The sequence below is a fragment of the Macrobrachium rosenbergii genome, chromosome 2, assembly GCF_040412425.1.
Source record: "Macrobrachium rosenbergii isolate ZJJX-2024 chromosome 2, ASM4041242v1, whole genome shotgun sequence".
Lineage (NCBI taxonomy): Eukaryota > Metazoa > Arthropoda > Malacostraca > Decapoda > Palaemonidae > Macrobrachium > Macrobrachium rosenbergii.
Window position 1 is genome coordinate 61,751,771 of NC_089742.1, and position 20,169 is coordinate 61,771,939.

The 20,169-nt window shown below is 40.3% G+C and overlaps 1 protein-coding gene across 14 annotated transcripts in view; it reads left to right on the forward strand.

Annotated features, from left to right (window-relative positions):
- The window catches only part of kis (kismet), a 154,507-nt gene that overhangs the window by 73,506 nt on the left and 60,832 nt on the right, over nt 1-20,169 (forward strand). For 5 of the 14 annotated variants that reach the window (XM_067119536.1, XM_067119580.1, XM_067119629.1 and 2 more), the window contains 3 exons: nt 2,315-2,511; nt 3,697-3,747; nt 8,098-8,266. In XM_067119536.1, coding sequence (XP_066975637.1) covers nt 2,315-2,511; nt 3,697-3,747; nt 8,098-8,266 — 417 coding nt within the window. The remainder of the gene's footprint in view (nt 1-2,314; nt 2,512-3,696; nt 3,748-8,097; nt 8,267-20,169) is intronic. The other 9 variants (XM_067119586.1, XM_067119623.1, XM_067119638.1 and 6 more) reach the window with 3 other exon arrangements.

The window sequence follows — 20,169 nt, forward strand, 5'->3', positions numbered from 1 at the left end:
TTTTAGAGGGGGTCACCAATATATCAGATTTTCTGCATTCGCTGGTGGTTGTGGTACTGGTCCCTAACCCTGGTAAATAGGGGTTGACTGTATATATATATATATATATATATATATATATATATATATATATATATATATATATATATATATATATATATATATATATATATATATATATATATATATATATATATGCGCCAATACATGATTATTGGCTCTGAGAGAAAGTGAAATCGGCACATCGCGCTAAAATCACAGATTTTCGTCTCTAGACAAGTGTCAAAAACCACATCTCCAATAACTGAGCCTGCCGATAACTGGACTGCTTGTGTGTGTGTGTGTGTGTGTATATATATATATATATATATATATATATATATATATATATATATATATATATATATATATATATATATATATATATATATATATATATATATATATATATATATATATAATGTAATTATAGATAGTGATTGTAGCTGTGTCTTGGTAAGGAGCAGGTTTTTCATCTTTTTATTTTCAACTACTGTTACATAGGAAAAAGTTTCAAGTATATGCATTAAACTGAGGCTTTACTGAGTTTTTGGTCTATTGAGTATATATCATTAGTTTTGTGGTTTTAAGATCCTGGAATTTTTTTTTGTGAAATATTTCCCAGTTCAGTATTTTCAAATTTGAGTGAATTAATTCCTCGCCAGTCAACGGCCTACTGTATTCTTGCTTGGTCCAGTTGTCATGGTGGACCTAATCCTATTGTTGGGTAAAGATTGGATGCGTTAATCTTCATCCACCTCTTAACCCCTTACCATTTGCATGCTACTGTTTAACAGACAGCCTTCAAGGGTATCATCCTGTGTGTTTTAGGTTGTTTGTGGGTACTTGTCAGTTCCTGTTACAACATGTACCTACCTGCCATCGGATGGTTTGAAGGGAATTTTCCTTCCACATAATTATCAGTGCCACTATTTTATGAATTATTGGGCTTTGTGAATCCCTGTTTTATAAGACCAAAGTGTCTGTCTTTATAGACCTATTGATCATGTAGGCTGTTCCCACCACCACTCCCCCTCTCCAACCCTATCCCTTATTTTTTTCATTTTATGATGAGAAAGTAAGGGGAAGTGGAGGTAGCTTCAGTAGGGAGGACGAAGTGTTCAAAATAGGAATTCATGACCAGTGAGATGGGATTCTTTGGTCCCAGAATGTGTTCACATGTACAACAATTTTTTTTTTCTTGTCACACTTGAGGTTTCCTATATAAACCCCTGAAATATAGTTAGTCAAACACTCCAAGATCGCAACAGTGTGGCCAGGTAGAAAAGCCATTCAAGTCTTTCCCCTAAAGTTGATCCCTTGCAATGGTTTTGCCTGAGACCTGCCATTTACTATATTGTGTCTGCTTTGGCTTTCCATACAGTACTGTCTTATCACAATGACAACTTTAGCAAGATGGTTCTTAAAGTAGATGGTTGGTTTTGTGGCCAGGTAGAAAAAGCCATTTAAGTCTTTCCCTTAAAGTTAATCCCTTGCAATAGTTTCGCTTGAGACCTGCCATTTACTATATTGTGTCTGCTTTGGCTTTCCATACTGTCTTATCACATTGACAACTTTAGCAAGATGGTTCTTAAAGTAGATGGTTGGTTTGATTGAACCAGTAAAAGGACTTCTGACCACATGTCATGGAAACTTAGGTTTGGTAGTGCAGGTAAAAAATTAGGCCACGTCACTTTTATTTTATGAAAAAAATTAGGTTTCCAATGAAAATATCTGAAGACAAGTGGGTTTAGTATCAGTTTTAAAATCACGGCTCTAATTTAGAAAACTTTCACTTAGGCACTAGGCACTGCTGAGCCAATAATTTTTTTTAATAAAAAAATTACATTTTTTTTTTTCAACAAGGGAATTCCTTGTTCGCCCCCCCAGACTATAACACAAATACTTTATCACTTTTTTTCAACAAGGGAATTCCTTATTCGCCCTACCCAGACTATAACACAAATACTCTATCACCCATCCCCAGTGCTTTTTACACTAAAAGTACACCTCCTTCCCAGCACTGTATCTTCCAGCTGCTGCCAGATACAGTCACTACCCTTTCATTCTTGCAAAGACTTTCATAGATCTTTGTATCACTAGTGCTAAAGCATCCAGCTTTCTCTGCAAAATTTCCTTTCTTTCTCAAGTAATGAATTAATAAATATTAAGAAAATACCAATAATACTATTGTGATGAAATTTGCATTGTATACTACTTATTTAATTGGTTTTATATAAGTTTTTGTAATATTTGGTTTTCTTCTTGACTACAGCAGCAGCCCCCAACTACGTTAGTAGAGGAGTCCCCAAACAACAACAACAAGAGCAAGAAACGACCCAGCAAACCGAAGACCCCAAAGGTGCCAAAGCCTCCAAAAGAGCCCAAACCAAAGAAGGAGCCGAAACCCAAAAAGGAACCGAAGCCCAAAGAGCCTAAAGAACCCAAGGAACCAAAACCCAAGAAAGCCAGGTGGGTGTTTATGAAATCTTTGTTTGTACAAAATTTGTGATTCAGCTTCAATACTACACTTGCTTTTGCAGGAGCCTTTGCTGTTGCCTGTCTTTGTAAGGTGTTATTAGTGAAAATAAACTTGAGAATGTGTAAGCCTTTGTAGTGGAGTGGATTTGGCTTAATAGCACTTAGGTTGGCTAACTGGATGATGTATATAAGAGTGCACTAAGTATTTTTGTATGACAAATATACGCAGAGTGCCCAAATTCAAAATGGGACTTTGGTAGAGGTTGGAGAATTTATAAATGGGCTTTGAATTAGTGCTGTTGCAAGTTTTTTGTAAAGCATGTTTCCTTAACCTTCACTGGGACTTAAGTTGCTTTGATGGCAGCAACATTTTCCAAGAGGGGGTTTTATTTTTTGCAGGATATAAGAAACATTTTTTGAAGTAAAAAAAAAAAAATAAAAATTACATACTAGGTTTTGTTTCTGAAATGTGCTTACTTTGCGGTTTGTATTCTTAAGTGTAAAAGCAATTTCTCTTAGATAACAGCTCACATAGGACCATAAAAATCTCTCTTAAAACATGAGTTGTTGTTAATAGTGTTTGCTCTACGTTGACTTGCCATTCGTGTAAAATGTCTCGTTCTTGTTGGGAATTCATGAAAACGTTGTGTACTGCACATCTATCTAGGGTTGTGTGTTTTTCCTATTTGTTTGTAAGGATGGTGTAACTTAGGTTACAGAATGTATTACATGGACTTGAGGTCATTTGTTTAAATTCTGCAACCATACTGTAAATATTTTTCTTTGCATGTCTCAGAACTAACTCACTAGTAGGTGGTACAATAAGGGTGTATGTTATCTTTTGGGATCATGTTGTTCAGCCATACGCTATCTTTTGGAAATCAGCAGTTTAGCTGTGTATCATGCATTGGGTAGATTTACAAGTTTAACATTCTGGTGAACATTGAGGGTTTTGTAGAAAATGCATCGAGATGCCTGCTCAGTGGATGATTAAGCGGTTTAAGCTGTAATTCTCAAAAATGGGCTGAGGTATTTTAGTTTGGAGTATTCTTTTTCATAGATAATAAGAGATTGGCTGACATCAGCATAGCAACACTTATAAGAAATTGACATGAAAGTTGGTGTTGCTCAAAACTATTGTACCTAAGATATAACTGTTGCCGCTCACTCCCTCAGACCGCCTCGCCAGCCAAAGGAACCCAAGCCTCCCAAAGAACCAAAGAAAAGGTAGGCTATTCAGTTCCTGCATTTCATCCTGCTCTTGTTGTGGTTAGTAGGGGCCACTTTGATTGCGCCCTTTTTCTTTAGGTATTATAGAGACACAAAGAGGTAGCTGTTTTATATTTCTGTTGCTTGTATGATTTGCTTGCGTTTTGCTTTTGGTCTTTCATTTTTTTTGAAGCAGCTGTCTTTTTGTTTAATTTTTTTCTTTTTGTTGACATCGTTTTTGTTTGGCTTGACTATCATCTCTCTTTAGTGAATATTTTCATGCACTCTCTTAACAGTAGATGTCTCGTTTCCTTTATGACTTCTTTTACCATTTTGAGTAACATTAATTTGTCAATTTGACAAAACTGAGTATGAGTGAGATGGCAGATAATTCTGTCGAATTATCTTAATGAAAAAGAATATTATAAGATCAGCCTTTTAATGATAATAGTTGGTACAATAGTATTCTTTTTGGTGGGTATACAGGCCACTAGATTCATGAAAACTGTGGTGCTCTCAAGTATTAAAACTCAAGTGAAGTACTCAGAGTTTCTTATCTTTCAAAATGGATACTAGCTATATGATATATGTTGTGGTAAGAATTGTTAAAGGCATCATATCTAGTGAGGGTTGGGTTTGTTTGAGCTATAGGAAATATGTTGTCTTTATGAGGGATGTAGTAGTGGTTTTTAAAGTTGAAGGTAATAGAGATTTCAAGGTGAAGTTCAAAATTACAGTATAAGAGCAGTGCTAATTACAGTTTAATGTTAGTTGTGTCATCTTTTCAAAAATTTTTGTAAAGAAATGATGATTTATAATTTCATGGGTTTAATTTTTTACTAACATACCCGTACTGTAATAAATAATTACAGTAGTGTGGGGAGATATTCAGTCCCCACTATAGGTATATTTCATATTTGGGCCAGTGGCAAAAGAGGCTGGATTGCAGCAAGGCTAAACATGGGGTTCATTGTCTTAAGAGAGTAGTCAATTGATTTTATAGATAAGTAGAAATTTCACCTTCCTCCCCTTCCCCCATGGCTAGCCCTCATTTTTCATTTAGAAGAGTCCTTTGATCACCTTTACAATGAAATGTGAGCTGTGTGTAATCCCATCCAATTATTGTATTAGAGCGGTATCGTGATTGTTTGTGCGTGCGTGCATGTGTCTGTGTGGTAGAGAGAAGAATGGCTTGTATCAGAGTAGTAGGAAAAAATATTATTGTGGGAAGCACAGCAACACAACCCTGCAGAATGATGTCTTCCAGATTAGTGGAGTGTGAGACTTAGGGATGCACAGTGGGATTTTATTACTAGGAGAGCTTTGAAGTTAGTGTAACTGGATCCATTCACACGAAGTTAAGCTATTTTGTTATTGATGCCAAAGGACAAAGTTCAGTATGTACATGATGTCAAGTGGCTGAAATATTGTTACAGATTTTATTACTGGTGATTTGAGATAAAAGTTCCTTGTATTATATAATCTGTTAATTAAAGAACTGAAATTTTTAATGCTGAACCAATGCCACAGTAGGTATTTTGAACAAGTTAACTATGTTGTGTGAACATTTAGATTTTATGCGAAAAGTAAAGTGAAGACTTTCTTCCTGTTCCAGTGATGTTGGCAAAATGTATTTTTTTCTTTTTCAAAATTTTGCCAGTCCATTTAGTTGTTAACCAAAGTTCCATGCTCTGGACAGCTAATTTTAAGCCTTATAAAGGTTGTAGATGCAAGAACCCATGAAAATTATGAACCACATCCCACGGTTGTGCATCTCTCTTTCACTTTTGAAGCTGTATTTTTTAAGGTGGTGTACACTTCATATTAAAATGGGATATATTTGTTAATTCTTAGTAATGAAAATTGATTTTCTTTTGTTTATAGATCTATGTCAACATACATTTAAATTTGTCTTGCAGTAGTCCTGCTGATGAAATAGCAAAACGTCCTTGCAAAATATTAGGCTTATTTGTATATAGGTAATGCCTCTGTTCAATTACTGACCTACATAAAAACCTGATTTAATTTTTTTTTTGTTGATTCATTTTCATTTTACCAAGGGGATGAATGATCTGCCCAGTACATCATATTTGGCTCCCTTGTCTCTCAACCAGAAGGTGATCTCACAGTGTAGAAAACTTCTAGAATGCACTATATTTAGTGCAATGTTGACAGCACAAAAATTTTTTTATGGCATCTGTTTGGTCCTTTGTGCATTGTCATTTTTGTTTATCTTCTCTTCTAGCTCTATGTCTGTGGGTTTGTCATGTAATAAGTTTTACCCCACATTTAGAACAAATCCTTCACGAGGCTGATTATTGAAGTGAAATATGCCTCACATGATCTGCTAAACCTGCTTGATTATAATGAAAAAATGATAATGGTACTGGTGAAAAATTTATCTTCCTAACCATATTAAGGAGCTGAAGTCATATCTGTCAACATCTTTGGCATCCAGTGATCCTCATGTGGTGATATCCCATGTTTACTAAAGTTATGAGCAATCTTTGAATTGCCTTTTATATATAGAATTATTTTGTATTTAATATTTCATGGTATTTTGTGCTATTTTCTGTGATTCATATATGTTACTTAGTCATTTCTTTAGCAGTTAGGTTCATACTTTTTCATCAAACCTATTAATATTCCAGGCTTTGAAGTGTAAAGGGTATTGGGTATCCCAAGCTAGTGGCTTGATATTAAAAAAAAAAAATAATAAAAATGTGCCGAAATTGCTTCGGCACAATCAAATTTTCTGTACAGCCACTGCAGCGTATAATCAAGGCTACCAAAAATAGATCTATCCTTCAGTGGTCTTGGTGTAATTCTCTATGAGCCATGGCCCATGAAACTTTAATCATGGCCCAGTGGTGGCCTATCCTATATCGTTGCCAGAAGAATGATTATGGCTAACTTTAACCTTGAATAGAATAAAAACTACTGAGGCTAGCGAGCTGCAGTTTGGTATGTTTGATGATTGGAGGGTGGATGATCAACATATCAATTGTAGCCCTCTGGCCCTAGTAATTTTTAAGATCTGAGGGTGGACAGAAAAAAGAGCGGATGGGCAGACAAAGCCAGCACAATAGTTTTCTTTTACAGAAAACTAAAAAAAATGCTTTCTGGTATAACCAAAAAATAGGTCAGTTTGATGCCAATAGGCTATGTATATTAGAACCCAAAAGTAGATGATGGTCTGAGACAAAATAAATGTGTTTAACAATGAGAAATTTTCTTGAAATTTTCTTTAGAGAAATTAAACCCATGTAGTATCTCATATTCTGTCAGCATGTAAAGATAATGTGTCTAGTGTACTAACTTTACCTGAAATGCATGTGGTTTAGTTAACATAGTCATTGAATTCTTCCTGTTTAAGATTAGTGTTTTGTAATGTATCAAAATTGTTTTATAATTTTCGAACATCAATTAATCATATTACATTTTGGGATAGAAATATATTGTCTATATTTTGTCTAAACACTATTTTCATTGCGGCCATGAGAGAGAGAGAGAGGGGGGTTTATCTGCACAATTATCTAGAAAAGCATGTGCTGGCCTGTTTATACTTTGATGTGATAGATATCTGTTGCTAATAGGTTCAACTGATAGATATCTGTTGCTAATAGGTTCATAAAGGGTATAACCATTTTATTTGAGAAAGTAACCATGTTATATATTTGGGTTCTTCTGATAAGTTTGTTTTTTGTTAGTCATTGAAAACAAAGTATGTTGAATTGTATTAAATAACTACAGCTTAATTTATTACTACTTGGGTAAAATGTGACTAAAAGACATCCTGTGCACTATGAAACTCATACATTTATCTTATTCAAGGTTTCCATTGTTTAGTACTTTAAAAATTAGGTGCCTTTTAACTTGTATATATTTGTGTTGTAGATTTAACAAAGTGTAACGAATTGTTCTTATGATTATTATAATAGAGTTTTGGTAAAATTATATATACATTTTATGTATCAAAGATATACTTGTACAGACAGTCCCCGGTTTACGGCAGGGGTTCCTTCCCCGGTGGTGCGCCGTAAGCTGAAAATCACTGTAACCTGAAGTATAATAATTATAATGGGAATAAATAGTATTTACAACGCCATTAACGGCACTTACAGCGCAGCTACGGCACCCTAAATGCCTTAAGTCTGGGTAACTGTGCCATGAGGCAAGCGCCATAAGTCTGGAATGACTTAACCCGAACCTAAGGTAACCCGGCATTTCAAGATGAAAGTTATGGGATATGGTGAAACAGAATTATGCTGTATCGAGTTTACAAAGATCAAGCGTGAATGTTATAAGAGTGGAATGGGGTGAGTAATCTTGTGAATATTACTTGTATTCTTTTTTTTTTTATTTCAGCACCTCATCCTCGAAAAAATCTCGAAGTAAAAAGAGTGCAGCAGCTGCAGCTGTTGTTACTGGTCCCGATGGTCTCCCACTGCCAGTTGACACTGGGACAGGAGCTCCACCAGCTGCTCTAATGGATCCTGCTGTTGCACCTCCTGGGACACCTCTTGATCCTACAAAGGTCAGTTGCACTCAAAGGAAAAAGGGGAAAAATTTGACCAGCAAGGGGGTAGCATGTTTTTTAGACAGTAATCGTGTTTACAGTGTGAACATTGTCTTGTCAAAATGTGTTAGTCAGTGCAAAGGGGTTTAGTGGAAAACTGCAGAATCTTGTTAAGGGAATGGTACATCCCATGGTTAGCCAGGACTAGCCTACCCTTGAAATTTAATTGGCCATCCATTTACACATACATGATCATGTGACTTTAAAGCAATGTAATGTTTTTTTCTTCATATTTTTGTGCAAATTCATTAGTCATAAAATAGCCTGACTGTGCAGAATGCAGCTAGGTGCTTGCCAGACCAACTCCACCCCCCTTGAAGAGATGCAGTTTTAATATTTCTGGGCAAATCTTCATCCGAAGGGAGGATGGGAGGGGACTACAAGTTATGATAAATGGATTTTTATAAAACCTTGTTTTATTGTGGAACAGTCTTGTTACATAACCTTTGATCATAAGATAACCTGAATTATTTAGGATGGAGAATGAATCAGAAGGTAATTAAAGGAGGAAAAAGTCTAATCGAGAGGGAAGAAATAATGGGAAATTGGCAAAAGTAACTAGCAAATAAGGAGAGATTCTGTAAAGTAAGGAGTTTGCCAAGAATTTTTGCTGATAATGGACATCTCCATACATTTGTTTAATCCAAGGGAGGATGCTGAGTGTGAAAGGGTTAATAGCAGATGTGCCAGGAAACTTCTCTCCATTGTAAAGTAGCTAAGGTATGAATTTTGAAGATTAGGGATGATTGATTCAGACCCTCGCCAATGAAAAACAGTAAACCCCATATATTTTTGGGAATGCTTCTGACACCACATCCCACCGCGAATAACTAAAATCCACAAATACTTTAAACCCCTTTAAGAGAAAACAGATCTCAATGGCCATTTTAAGTCTGAAGGACAATTTAAGGAAGAATGAAGGAAGGGTGGGTCTGAAGGACACTTGAAAGAGTGAGTTTGGGATGAGGTGTTTGAGGGGGTTAGAAGTACAATTTTCCAGAGACCTTTTGCAACTTAAAGGCAACTTCATTTGATGGCTCTGAGCTCATGGGTTGATGGAACCTTGCAAAGGTTGGGGGATGGTTATTGGCCTAATAGCAGCAGAAGGAGAGCCAATAGGCATTGGAATAGCAAAACTGAACCGTTGAGGTTGGAGGACACGAGAGAGGACTGTGTGGGCGGGGCACCACAATTAGACACCAATCATAGCTGGTCGGGTACTGAATACGAAATAGGAACCAGGAGAGGTTCAGTAGTTGATGCCAAAGCAAGCAAGGTTATTGGAGGTGAAACATTTGTGGACAGAAGTGAATAATGCACCTAAGGTTGGGGCAAGTGCCAAAGCCAAAGTTGTAGTTGGTGGGTAAACAAAGCAGGATATGACATAGGATATACAGGAATTTAAGATGGAGACCATAAATGCTGTACTCCTCATGGGCATGGGATATTACTTAAAGGCTGGAATGACCAAGTATACAGGAGCAGTTGAAGAGCCAGGAGCATCGGGGTCCATGGGAGTTACTGAGCACATGGGCAAAGTATTATACCTTTGGAGGACCAGTGATCAGATACATGGGGTCAGCAAAGCATAAAAATCACATACAGTAGATACATTTTCGACTACACAGCTGAAGAGGTCAAAGCAATGGAAACGGTAATATCACTTGGCAAGCAACAATGGGAACAGGAACAAAGCCAGGCAGTGAGATGGGTTTCATCAAGACATAAAGCGACATCAAATTTCTGCACAACGAGTCAATCACTAGCAGAGAATTGACCCAGAAGAGCCAGCCTCAGCAGGTGGTGGAGGTGTAAGTGGCAGAAATACTAGATGATAGAATAGGCAGATGTGGTTGCTAGGCCCTCAGGCAAGTCAGGCAGCCAGTAATTCACCAGCAGGGGAAGTTGAACGTCTATTGTAGGAATGTTGCTGCCCAAACTAAGTGACTGATGAACCAACCAATCCTTGCAAACCTCATGGATAAGGTTGTTGGTACATACTTGGCTCTTGTATTATTATTATGATTGAGAACATGAGCTACAGAAAAAAGAGATTAGTTATTAGAAAAGAAAAAATAAAAAAAAATTGAATAGATAAAAAATGTAAGTAAATTGTTAAAATACAAGGAGACTTACCTTAGGGGAGCAATGTGTTGCACCTTCGCTTGGACTTTTGAAGCTCCAGTTGCACAACATCCAGGGAGACTCCTTCACAGTCCAGTGGTGTGAGGAATAAAGGACCTCTGGAACTGAGAAGTTGGACAGTGAGGCACATTTACTACCTACAGGTGTTTGTTCATCAAATCTGGTTGCTTTTGCAGGTAAAGAGGATCAGGATCAGTTGTGAATGTGAAAGATCTCTGTTAAAATACAACTTCAAAAATTAACAAACAAGACCCCATCCATCGATGGTCCAAGTCATAACTGCTAAAGTTACGAAACAGAAACCTACCGCCACAAAACCACTCTTATCTAAAATAGAGAAATCTGCCAGAAGCAGACATCTATATGAGAGAATAGTATTCCAGTAAACTTAGAACAAATAATCTAAAACCGGTTGCATTGATATTATTGCTGTTAAAAATTTATGAGGCATTACATACTATGCTTAACTTCTTGCAGCATTTACTGACATTTTCATTAGCTGCTTCTCAAAGGAAGATGTGAGTCAAAAGTTACACCAAGAATAGTTACAGCTTCAGACTCATTCAGCAGAGTTCCATCCACCTGAAGGGAAGGATGGCGTTGAAAATCTGTTTGATATCTGTTGATCAATATTTTTTTCAATTTACTGGAGTTCAGGCTCATACCCGATCAACTACAATATTCACCAATCTGCTTCTTGTCACAATTGAGACTAAGGGCAGCTTCATTTTTTTTAAGTGGAGACTTTATTACACCTCAAGTGTTTCGTCATTGGCATACTGAACAATCTTGTTTTCCAGGCCAATGACCATATCATTCTCTGCACTAAAAATAACAGCAGACCAAGGATACTGCCATGTTGAACTCCAGTCACAACAGGTCTTGGTTTACTGAAGATGCCATCAACGGCAACTTGCTGCTGCTTACCTGTAAGGAAATCTTGAAGTACAGTAATCCTAAAACATATCCCCCCACTCTTATATCCTGAAGTTTATTAATAAGTGCATGAAGTGCGCTGAAGTTTGTTGAGGCATGCATGATACAAGGTGAATAATGAAGGCCAGTTATATGGTATAAAACTCAATATAAAACAAACAAAATCATGTAATAAGCTGGGATAGAATGGAAAGCCAAAGGTAACCATTACTTTTGCGTGAGTAAACAGCAATTGTCAGTGTGCAAACAATAAACTACAATATTATTATTATTATTATTATTATTAAGGGAGTAGACCCTCTTTTAAACAGGTCTTATTAAAAAGGATGGCTGTATTATGCGAATTTATCTTATATAGTGTCTTTTCTATCCTCCTTATGATTCGCCTCTTCTACAAAGGGCAATTTCATCATAAATATAAAGAAGATTAACGCCCTCAAAAACATCATCAAGAATAATTTCAGCCCTGTTGACTCAACAGAAACATACATCTGGTTATCTATTACAAGAGCAGAAAGACGGCAGCCTGGTTATGCTCAACAACCCAGCCCCCTCAGCAGGACCCCTTGAAGAAAACCAACGTGGTATACCGGTACTCATGCCCTGTCCGAGGATGCCTGGTTCTTACATTGGTATGACCACCATGCGTTTCTCCAAAGGATTTCCTGGAGGGGCTTTAATCATGCCAGGACCGTCCATAACCAGAGGATAGCAAGAAAAGACATAATCACGAACATCAGTAATTGGACCAAATTACCGACCAGGCCGCCACGCCTCTTGGAAGCATTGCACATTAGGAAGGAGAAACCAACACTCAACATTCTTTTAAAACCTTTCTCCTCCCCACGGCAGCCAGGAGACATGCATCGAAGCGATCCCCATAGCGCAGAGCAAATCAAATTCGGCATCCGAGGATCGAAATTCTTCTCTTCATCCTCAGATTTACAACGCCCAGACACAAGCAAGAAAAACAGAACTTGGATGGGAAGGCTCCGCCCGAGGCACTGATGCATGCCCGGGCAGCCAATCATAATTCAGCACCGATCATGACCTCCCCTATAAATACCAACCTGAGCACCTCGTTTCTTCAGACCTCCTGCAACCACGATCCAGAGGATGACCAACGAGCTGGTCGAAACATGTCGGCGGTACCTACAATAGAACCTGAACCCAGACGAACGATTTTTGATTGAATATTGTAATAAAGACTTCCAATATTCCGCACACTGTCCTTTTCCAACATGAATATCGCCAGTTACTGACTAACATCACTGAGCCTGGCGAATCATAAGGAGGATAGAAAAGACATCAGTTATATTATTATATTATTATTTATTATTATTATTATTATTATTATTATTACTGTATATTTCTGCATATAAGATGACCTGTAAATCCTAAAATTTAGCCCCAAAAATTGGGGGTCTTCATATACAGTGCTACCGTTCTAAAAGTCAAACCTTGAATTCTAAGTGACGTTTATCGGTACGCTAGCCTCGGTCTCTATGTGATAACCACCGACATACTTGAAAAGATTCACAGTATGAAATAAACTGATAAAGGTAATAAAACCATTTTTACTTTATATATTATTGGCATATCTTCATATCAAGTAGACTATTTGAGGAATAATTCTGTATCAATGAAATCATCTTATACCTGGTGAAGCCCAGCTGAAAAAATGCAAACATTGAGTTCTGGTTGCGCTCACAGCAACCTTTATCTTTTCGGTAACCTTTCAGAAATTTTAATGGTACAGGTTGACCATCACTAATCCGGCAATCAGTAGTCCAGAACAATCAGTAATCTGGCACAAATTTCGGCTAGAGTAATTACTAGTGTTTCCGCACTGATTTTCAAATTCCCGGTCGGTCGCTAATCCACTACATCAGGTCGCCGATTTGGTGGCGCACTGTGCTGCATCAACAAACTGGTAGCCTCAGCCTACATGATACTGAACTCCATTCACATTATACAGTATTATACAAACATCAACATCCATTATAAATGTGCATCTTTTTCATGGATCTTTTAAAAAGTTATGCTTTACTACATTGTTTCCAATTAATTTATATTCTCATATTGCTTTTTGTATTATAAATTGCAATCAGTGTTTTGTTTTGAATCGATATCGTGAGTGTTTATTTCGCCGCTTTTGACTAAGTTCAAAGTGCTTTTCTTGCTTCTAGCTTCTAGTTAGCGTAAATGAATATAGATACTTTATTTATTTGGGACAAGGATATTTTTCGTTATATGAAGTGTTTTTAAGTCGAAATATAACTTAATACGTCTCGTTGTGAAACTAATTTAGCTATTTTTTTCGTTAATATATGACGTTCTCGGGAATCGCGGCTGGCCGTTTTGGGGGAATGTTTGTTTTGTAAAGAAAAAAATCAAGATTCCGTTCGCTATTTTCTCTTGATTTCATCATAATACGAGCTTTACGTATTTATCTTTTATCGGCATGAAAACAGTAGTAATTTGTATTCTTTCATGCCCAGTAGTTTTGATTAAAATACATTCTCTCCAGTTTCATTTACAGTCGAGTTTCATCCATGTTGCCGATGCACGATAATTTATAGTCATTGGCAGCTTTTACATTGTTTTCTCAGCTTCAGCTACAACTTGCATCTTAGAAGTTACTGTAGCAGTATATTTCCCTGCCGATCTTTTCTCCAAAGCGAATAAGGGTATAGTGTAAAAAATATATCAGTCCTATTGTACAGTACTTAACGTCATTTGTAACATAACTACAGTAATTGTGTATTACCGTTCGATGGTTGAAATACAAGCACAACAGTTGTTATCCGATCACGATTATTAGCAAAACAACAGTTTCCGTTCGGTTGTTTATGGCTTTCTGATTTATGCAAGAGTATAACGCTACTAACAATACTTTTATCATTCTCTTTTAGTTTTTTAACTTGCAGATGGAATAAAGAGTTGGAGGAAAAGAAGTTGGTCTATTGTAAGTTGGTCTCTCTCACTGCCAGAACTTTTGTAAAGTTATACTTACAGCTCGCATAATATAACAGATAAGAACTAAAATCAGTAACAAAATCCGATTATATTTGTTGTAAAATATTTACGAGATTTACTGAGATGGGGAGATGCAGTAAGTTTTTGTGAGGTGTACATGTTTTTTCTAATATTTCTTTGCACGTTTCTTTGCAAAATTACAATTATAGCTGACTTACTATCACGAAAGATAAGAACTAAAACCAACAACAATTCCTGGGTATATTTGTGAGTTAATAAATAAAAAGACGTCCTGTAGCTGCAAAGAGGCAGTGCATCCTCCTCTGAAATCCAAGCCATACTGATCGATGTCTCTCCTGAGCCGAGGTATTATAGTTGCCTTAAGTCATTTATGGACCATTGAAGTGCTATGAACTTCTTTCCTGCTAAATTCATTCAAACAGCATGGCGCATAATATTTATACTCTTATGAGAATTCCTGTCCATCACCCAAAAGCTCTTATAGATACTCTTATGAGGATTCCCACACATTAAGGGTTAAAATTCTTGACCATAATCAAGGCAAGAACATTTTCTAGCTCAGCTTAGACCTTTTTGTACTGCTTAGATTTTTTATCTTAATAATTACCAGATAATTTGGATATTTTTACTTTGTGCCATTTTCTTACCCAACCTTAGTTGATCAACATTTTAGTTACTAAAAAAAAGTAACTGTGCTCACAGTACAATACTAGACTGCAAGTCAGACATACGTAAATCAGCATCTGTTTTGACGTTAAATACCTTATTTGTTCATGAGACTTACCTGTCAGATATATATATAGCTGTATTCTCTGATAGTCCGACAGAATTTCAAAACTTACGACACACGCAGTGGGAGATCAGGTGGTTAGTACCCATTCCCGCCGCTGGGAGGCGGGTATCAGGAACCATTCTCATTTTCTATTCAGATTTTCTCTGTCGCGGTACTGTCAACACCTGTTTTCAGTACCTCCGTCTTTGATTTCGTAAACTTGGTTGTCACTTAAGTATTTGTTTGACTTTTGGTTTTTGACTTTGACTTGTGGCTAGGCATACGCTATTGTGGACTGTTTTGGATTTTGCTTTGTTTTTTGCTTGATTAAGATGTCAGAATGTAGTTCTGCTAGTTATAGAGTTTGCTGTGTGCAAGACTGTAAGGTGAGGCTACCGAAAATTTTGGTAGATCCTCACACTGTATGCTCGAGGTGTAGGGGCATGTTTGTTTGTTTTGACCGATGCAAGGAGTGTGAGTCTTTGCCTGATGCTAGTTGGAGGACTTATGATTCCTATGTGAGAAAGTTAGAGCGTGATAGGATCAGGAGGTCTTCCTCCAGGAGTGTATCAGTGAGTAGGAGTCAGGGTAGTGTTTTCTCACCTGCTAACCCTCCCGTGACGTAGCTCTTCCTAACCCTGTGGTGTTGCCCTCTAACCCTGGGGTTGTGTCTGCGGAAGGAGATGCCCTGTCTGTTATTGTCTTCCATTCGTAACCTGGAAGCTAAAATGCGCTCTTCAAAGTGCTGTGAAGTGCAGTGATAGTGTTTGTGCCCCTAGTGTTGTGGAGGGGGTGCCAGATTGGCCGATATAATGCCTCTAGGCCTGACCTCTGCCGGACTCCCAGGACTCCAGGAGTGGGCAAGTCGAAGCCGCTTAAGAGGGTTATGCGGACCCCCCACCAATCTGGCGTCCCTTCGTTGCCAGTCCTGTTGTCGCTTCCCAGGCTGCCAAACATCGCACGGGCACGAATCCCAGGATTGCTTCGTCTTCCCGAATCTTCCTCCCCGCATCAGGGTGGAATCTCGGAAGGTCTCTCGACCTTTGAAGAGAAGCTTCCAGAGAAGGGGACGCCACGTCCCTTTTCTCGTGGCGCTCTTCGCTCTTCTCCGGAGAGTTTTGACGCCCTCCCACCGCAGAAGAGGACCAGGACGTCATTGGACGATGACGCTTTTGAGCGCTCCAGTCGCTCCGGGGAGAGAGCTGTTGCTTCCCCTGTGAGAAGGAAGAAGGCGTCCCCTCGCCCCTCGTCTTCTCACAGAATCAGCCTTTCTCCTGAGAAGGAGACTTCTCCTACTCGGAAGCTTCTGCTAGACATGCAGCGGCAGTTGGTTTCGATAATGGCCCAGAAGGAGAGATCTGTGTCGTCGCCGGAAGGATTCCCGACTGCCGATCAAGAGGTCCAAACCATCCCCCTTCTCCTTCTCCGCGTTCGTCTTCTTCTCATGCTTCGCCGCCCTCTAGAAGTCCTTTGGCTCAGCGCTTTACTGGTCTCAGCAGGGATCGCTAATTACCTCTTGCTGACGCTTTCATGCTGCCAGGCTTGACGCCTCGCTCTGGCGCTCTGCTTTTTCTCGCCATGACGCTCATGCTGCTAAGCATGACGCCTCATGCTGCTCGGCAAGACGCCCTGCTGCTGCTCGCCTCCTGCCGTCAGGACGCCAGTCAAGACGCTTCTTGCCGAGATTTTCGCCGACGCCTTTCCTCTGACTTTCTTCCAAGCAGAAGTCCCGGGTTTTGCGACTCTCAGTTGGACTGCAAGGGCTTAGACTTCTCCCGGAGTTTCTCCAACCTCTTCGGTTGCTCCTCCGTTGAAGAAGGGGAGCTGTCAAGCGCATCGGAACCTGCAGTTGAGGAACAGTCTCGACTTCATCAGCTTCTTCCGATTACCAGGTCTTGACACGCTTTGCTGAAGGACTTGTTTGGGGACAAGTTTCAACCCTCTGCTCGCCTCCCCTCGCAGTTAACCTCATCAAAGTCACAGAAGGCTTCAGGTTTTGTGAAGATGGCCAGGTCTCTCTCTGAAGAGGGCCTTTAAGAAAGTTCAGGAGTGGATGGACTCCAGGAAGGCCCAGTACAAGACTTCTTTCGCCCTGCTTATGTCAAGATTGAGTGGGAAAGCAGGGATTTAGTACGAGACGGGAGAGGATGTTGGTTGAGAGTTCCTTCCTCTTCCCAAAGGGACTTTGCCAGCCTTGTGGACGCTCCTAGGAGGTCTCTCCTTTCTTCAGCAAGGTGTCCTGGTCGTTGTCTGAAACTGATCACCATCTGAAAGGTCTCTTCAGAACAATGGAAGTTTTCAACTTTCTGGACTGGTGCCTGGGAGTCCTGGACTTGCAGGCTCAAGCCTGACTCCATTAGTCTGGGAGACTTATTCAGTGTCCTAGCTTGCATGGACAAGGCTGTCAGGGATGGCTCCGAAGAGCTGGCTGCCCACTTCTGTGCACGGGCTTTTAAAGAAGAGAGCCTTATACTGCAACTTCACCGCGAAGTCGGTCTCTCCTTCACAGAGGGCAGAGTTGCTGTTCGCTCCGATGTCCTAGCCATCTTTTTTCCCCAGTCCTTAGTCAGGATACTGGCCGCCACTTTGCAAGAGAAGGCTACTCAAGACCTCCTGGCCCAGTCTTCTAGACGTCCAGCAGTCCCTTCGACTTCTTCCTTGGGCAGGCTTCCAAGATACAGAAGCCCTTTCGTGGAGGAGCTTCTTAGATCGTCCTCTCGAGGAAGAGGTCTCTCCAGAGGTAGAGCCCTTCCAAAACCTAGGGCAAGAAGTGACTCTGTGGATCTCCAGACACCTGTTGGAGCCAGGCTCTTTTCTTGCAAGAGCCTGGAGAGAGAGGGACGGACAACTGGTCCCTCAAGTCATCGAAAAAGGATACAAGATCCCATTCCTCGTCTTACCCTCACAGTTGTGATTCCCAAGGATCTGTCGCCCCTCCTATCAGCAGGAGAAGCAGCAGATTCTTTTCGACCTGCTCGAGCAGATGCTCGAGAGAGAGCTGTGGAACAGGTCTCAGATTTACAATCCCGGGCTTCTACAACAGGTTGTTCCTGGTCCCGAAGCAGTCAGGAGGATGGAGACCAGTCCTGGGCGTCAGCAGGTTGAACCATTTAGTTCTGAAAGAGAAGTTCAAAATGGAGGCGTCCCAGTCGGTTATAGGAGCCTAAGACCAGGCGACTGGATGGTTTCTCTGGATCTCCAGGGCGCCTACTTTCCACGTCCCTATACATCCTCTATCAAGGAAGTACCTGAGGTTTGTCCTGCGGGGACAGGTATATCAATTCAGGGCTCTGCTTGGGCCAAGCACAGCCCTATGGTCTTCATGGTGTTAATGAGAAAATGTGGCAAGATGGCTTCACCTTGCGGAGGGATAAGAGTCTCGCTTTATTTGGACGATTGGCTCATTGAGCCTGCGTCGATGTCGAGGTGTCTGGAGGACCTTCACACGACGTTGGATTTGACGGAAGTCCCTAGGACTTCTGGTGAATTTCGAAGTCCCATCTGACCCGACTCAGTTCATCGTTTATCTGGGATTCAGATGGATTCAGTGGCTTTTCGAGCTTTTCCATCTCAAGAAGACAGCAGCAGTGCTTAGACAAAGTTTCAGCCTTCCTGCAGAAAGAAACATGCTCCGGTGAGGGAATGGATGAGTCTGCTGGGGACCATTTCATCGCTGGAGAAGTTTGTTTCCCTGGGGAGACTACATCTCAGACCACTTCAATTCTTCCTTGTAGAGAACTGGCAGGACAAGGAGGATCTGGAAGTTTCTCTGAAGATCTCGCCAAAGGTGAAGGATCACCTAAGGTGGTGGCTCGATCCTCAAAGTTGGCAGAAGGCCTTTCTCTCCTTCAGAACCCCGACCTAGTGTTGTTTTCCACGGCGTCCACATCGGGATGGGGAGCAACACTAGGGGAAGAAGTGTCGGGCACCTGGAGAGGGAACAAGTGTCTGGCACATAAATCTCAAAAGAATTGGGGCGATTCAGATGGCCTACTTTTCTTCGAGGGACGAGTCACAAACCGAGTAGTCCAGATCAACTCGGACAACACCACGGCCCTGGCATACCTAAAGAAACGGGAGGAACTCACTCTCGGTCCCTGTTTGCTTTAGCAAAGGACATCCTGCTGTGGGCACAGGGCCGAATATTACGATCCTCACGAGGTTTGTTGCAGGTGTGGAGAACGCCCGTCTGCGGATCTTCTAAGTCGGCAACAACAACTGCTGCCGACTGAGTGGACCCTGCACCAAGAGGTTTGTCAGGGACTGTGGAGGCTATGAGGGCGCCCCTTGGTGGATCTCTTCGCGAGCCTCCAAGATGAAGAGGCTTCCTCTTTACTGCTCCCCTGTACTCGATCCAGGAGCGATCTCAGTAGATGCTCTTCTCTGGGATTGGACGGGGATGGGCGTTTATGCCTTTCCCCATTCAAAATCTCGGAGAAGTCATCAGGAAGTTTTGATCGCGGAAGGGGCGAGGATGACATTGATCGCCCGTTTGGCCTTGAGGGAGTGGTTCACAGAGGTCTTGTCCTTCCTAGTGGACTTCCTGAGAACACTGCCCATGAGAGTCGATCTACTCAGACAACCCCACTTCGAGGTACCACAAAAACCTCCCGCTCTGAGTCTGACTGCATTCAGACTATCGAGAAGCTGGCCAGAGCGAGAGGTTTTTCAAGATCCAGTGGTAGAGCTATTGCCAGAGTTTGAAGATTCTCTTCCAGTAATTTGTACCAATCGAAGTGGACGTGTTCAGGAGATGGTGTGGAAGAAGGGCATTTCTTCTACCACGACCTCTGTGAGTCAGATAGCAGACTTCCTCTTGTTTCTGAGGAGTGAAGTCAAACTAGCAGTCCCGACTATCAAGGGATATAGGAGTATGCTATCATCCGTTTTTAGGCATAGAAACCTGGACCTGACTAACAACAAAGACCTTCACGATCTATGAAAGTCATTCAAACCACGAAGGTGCCTCAGCAAAGGACTCCTTCTTGGAACTTAGATGTGGTGTTAC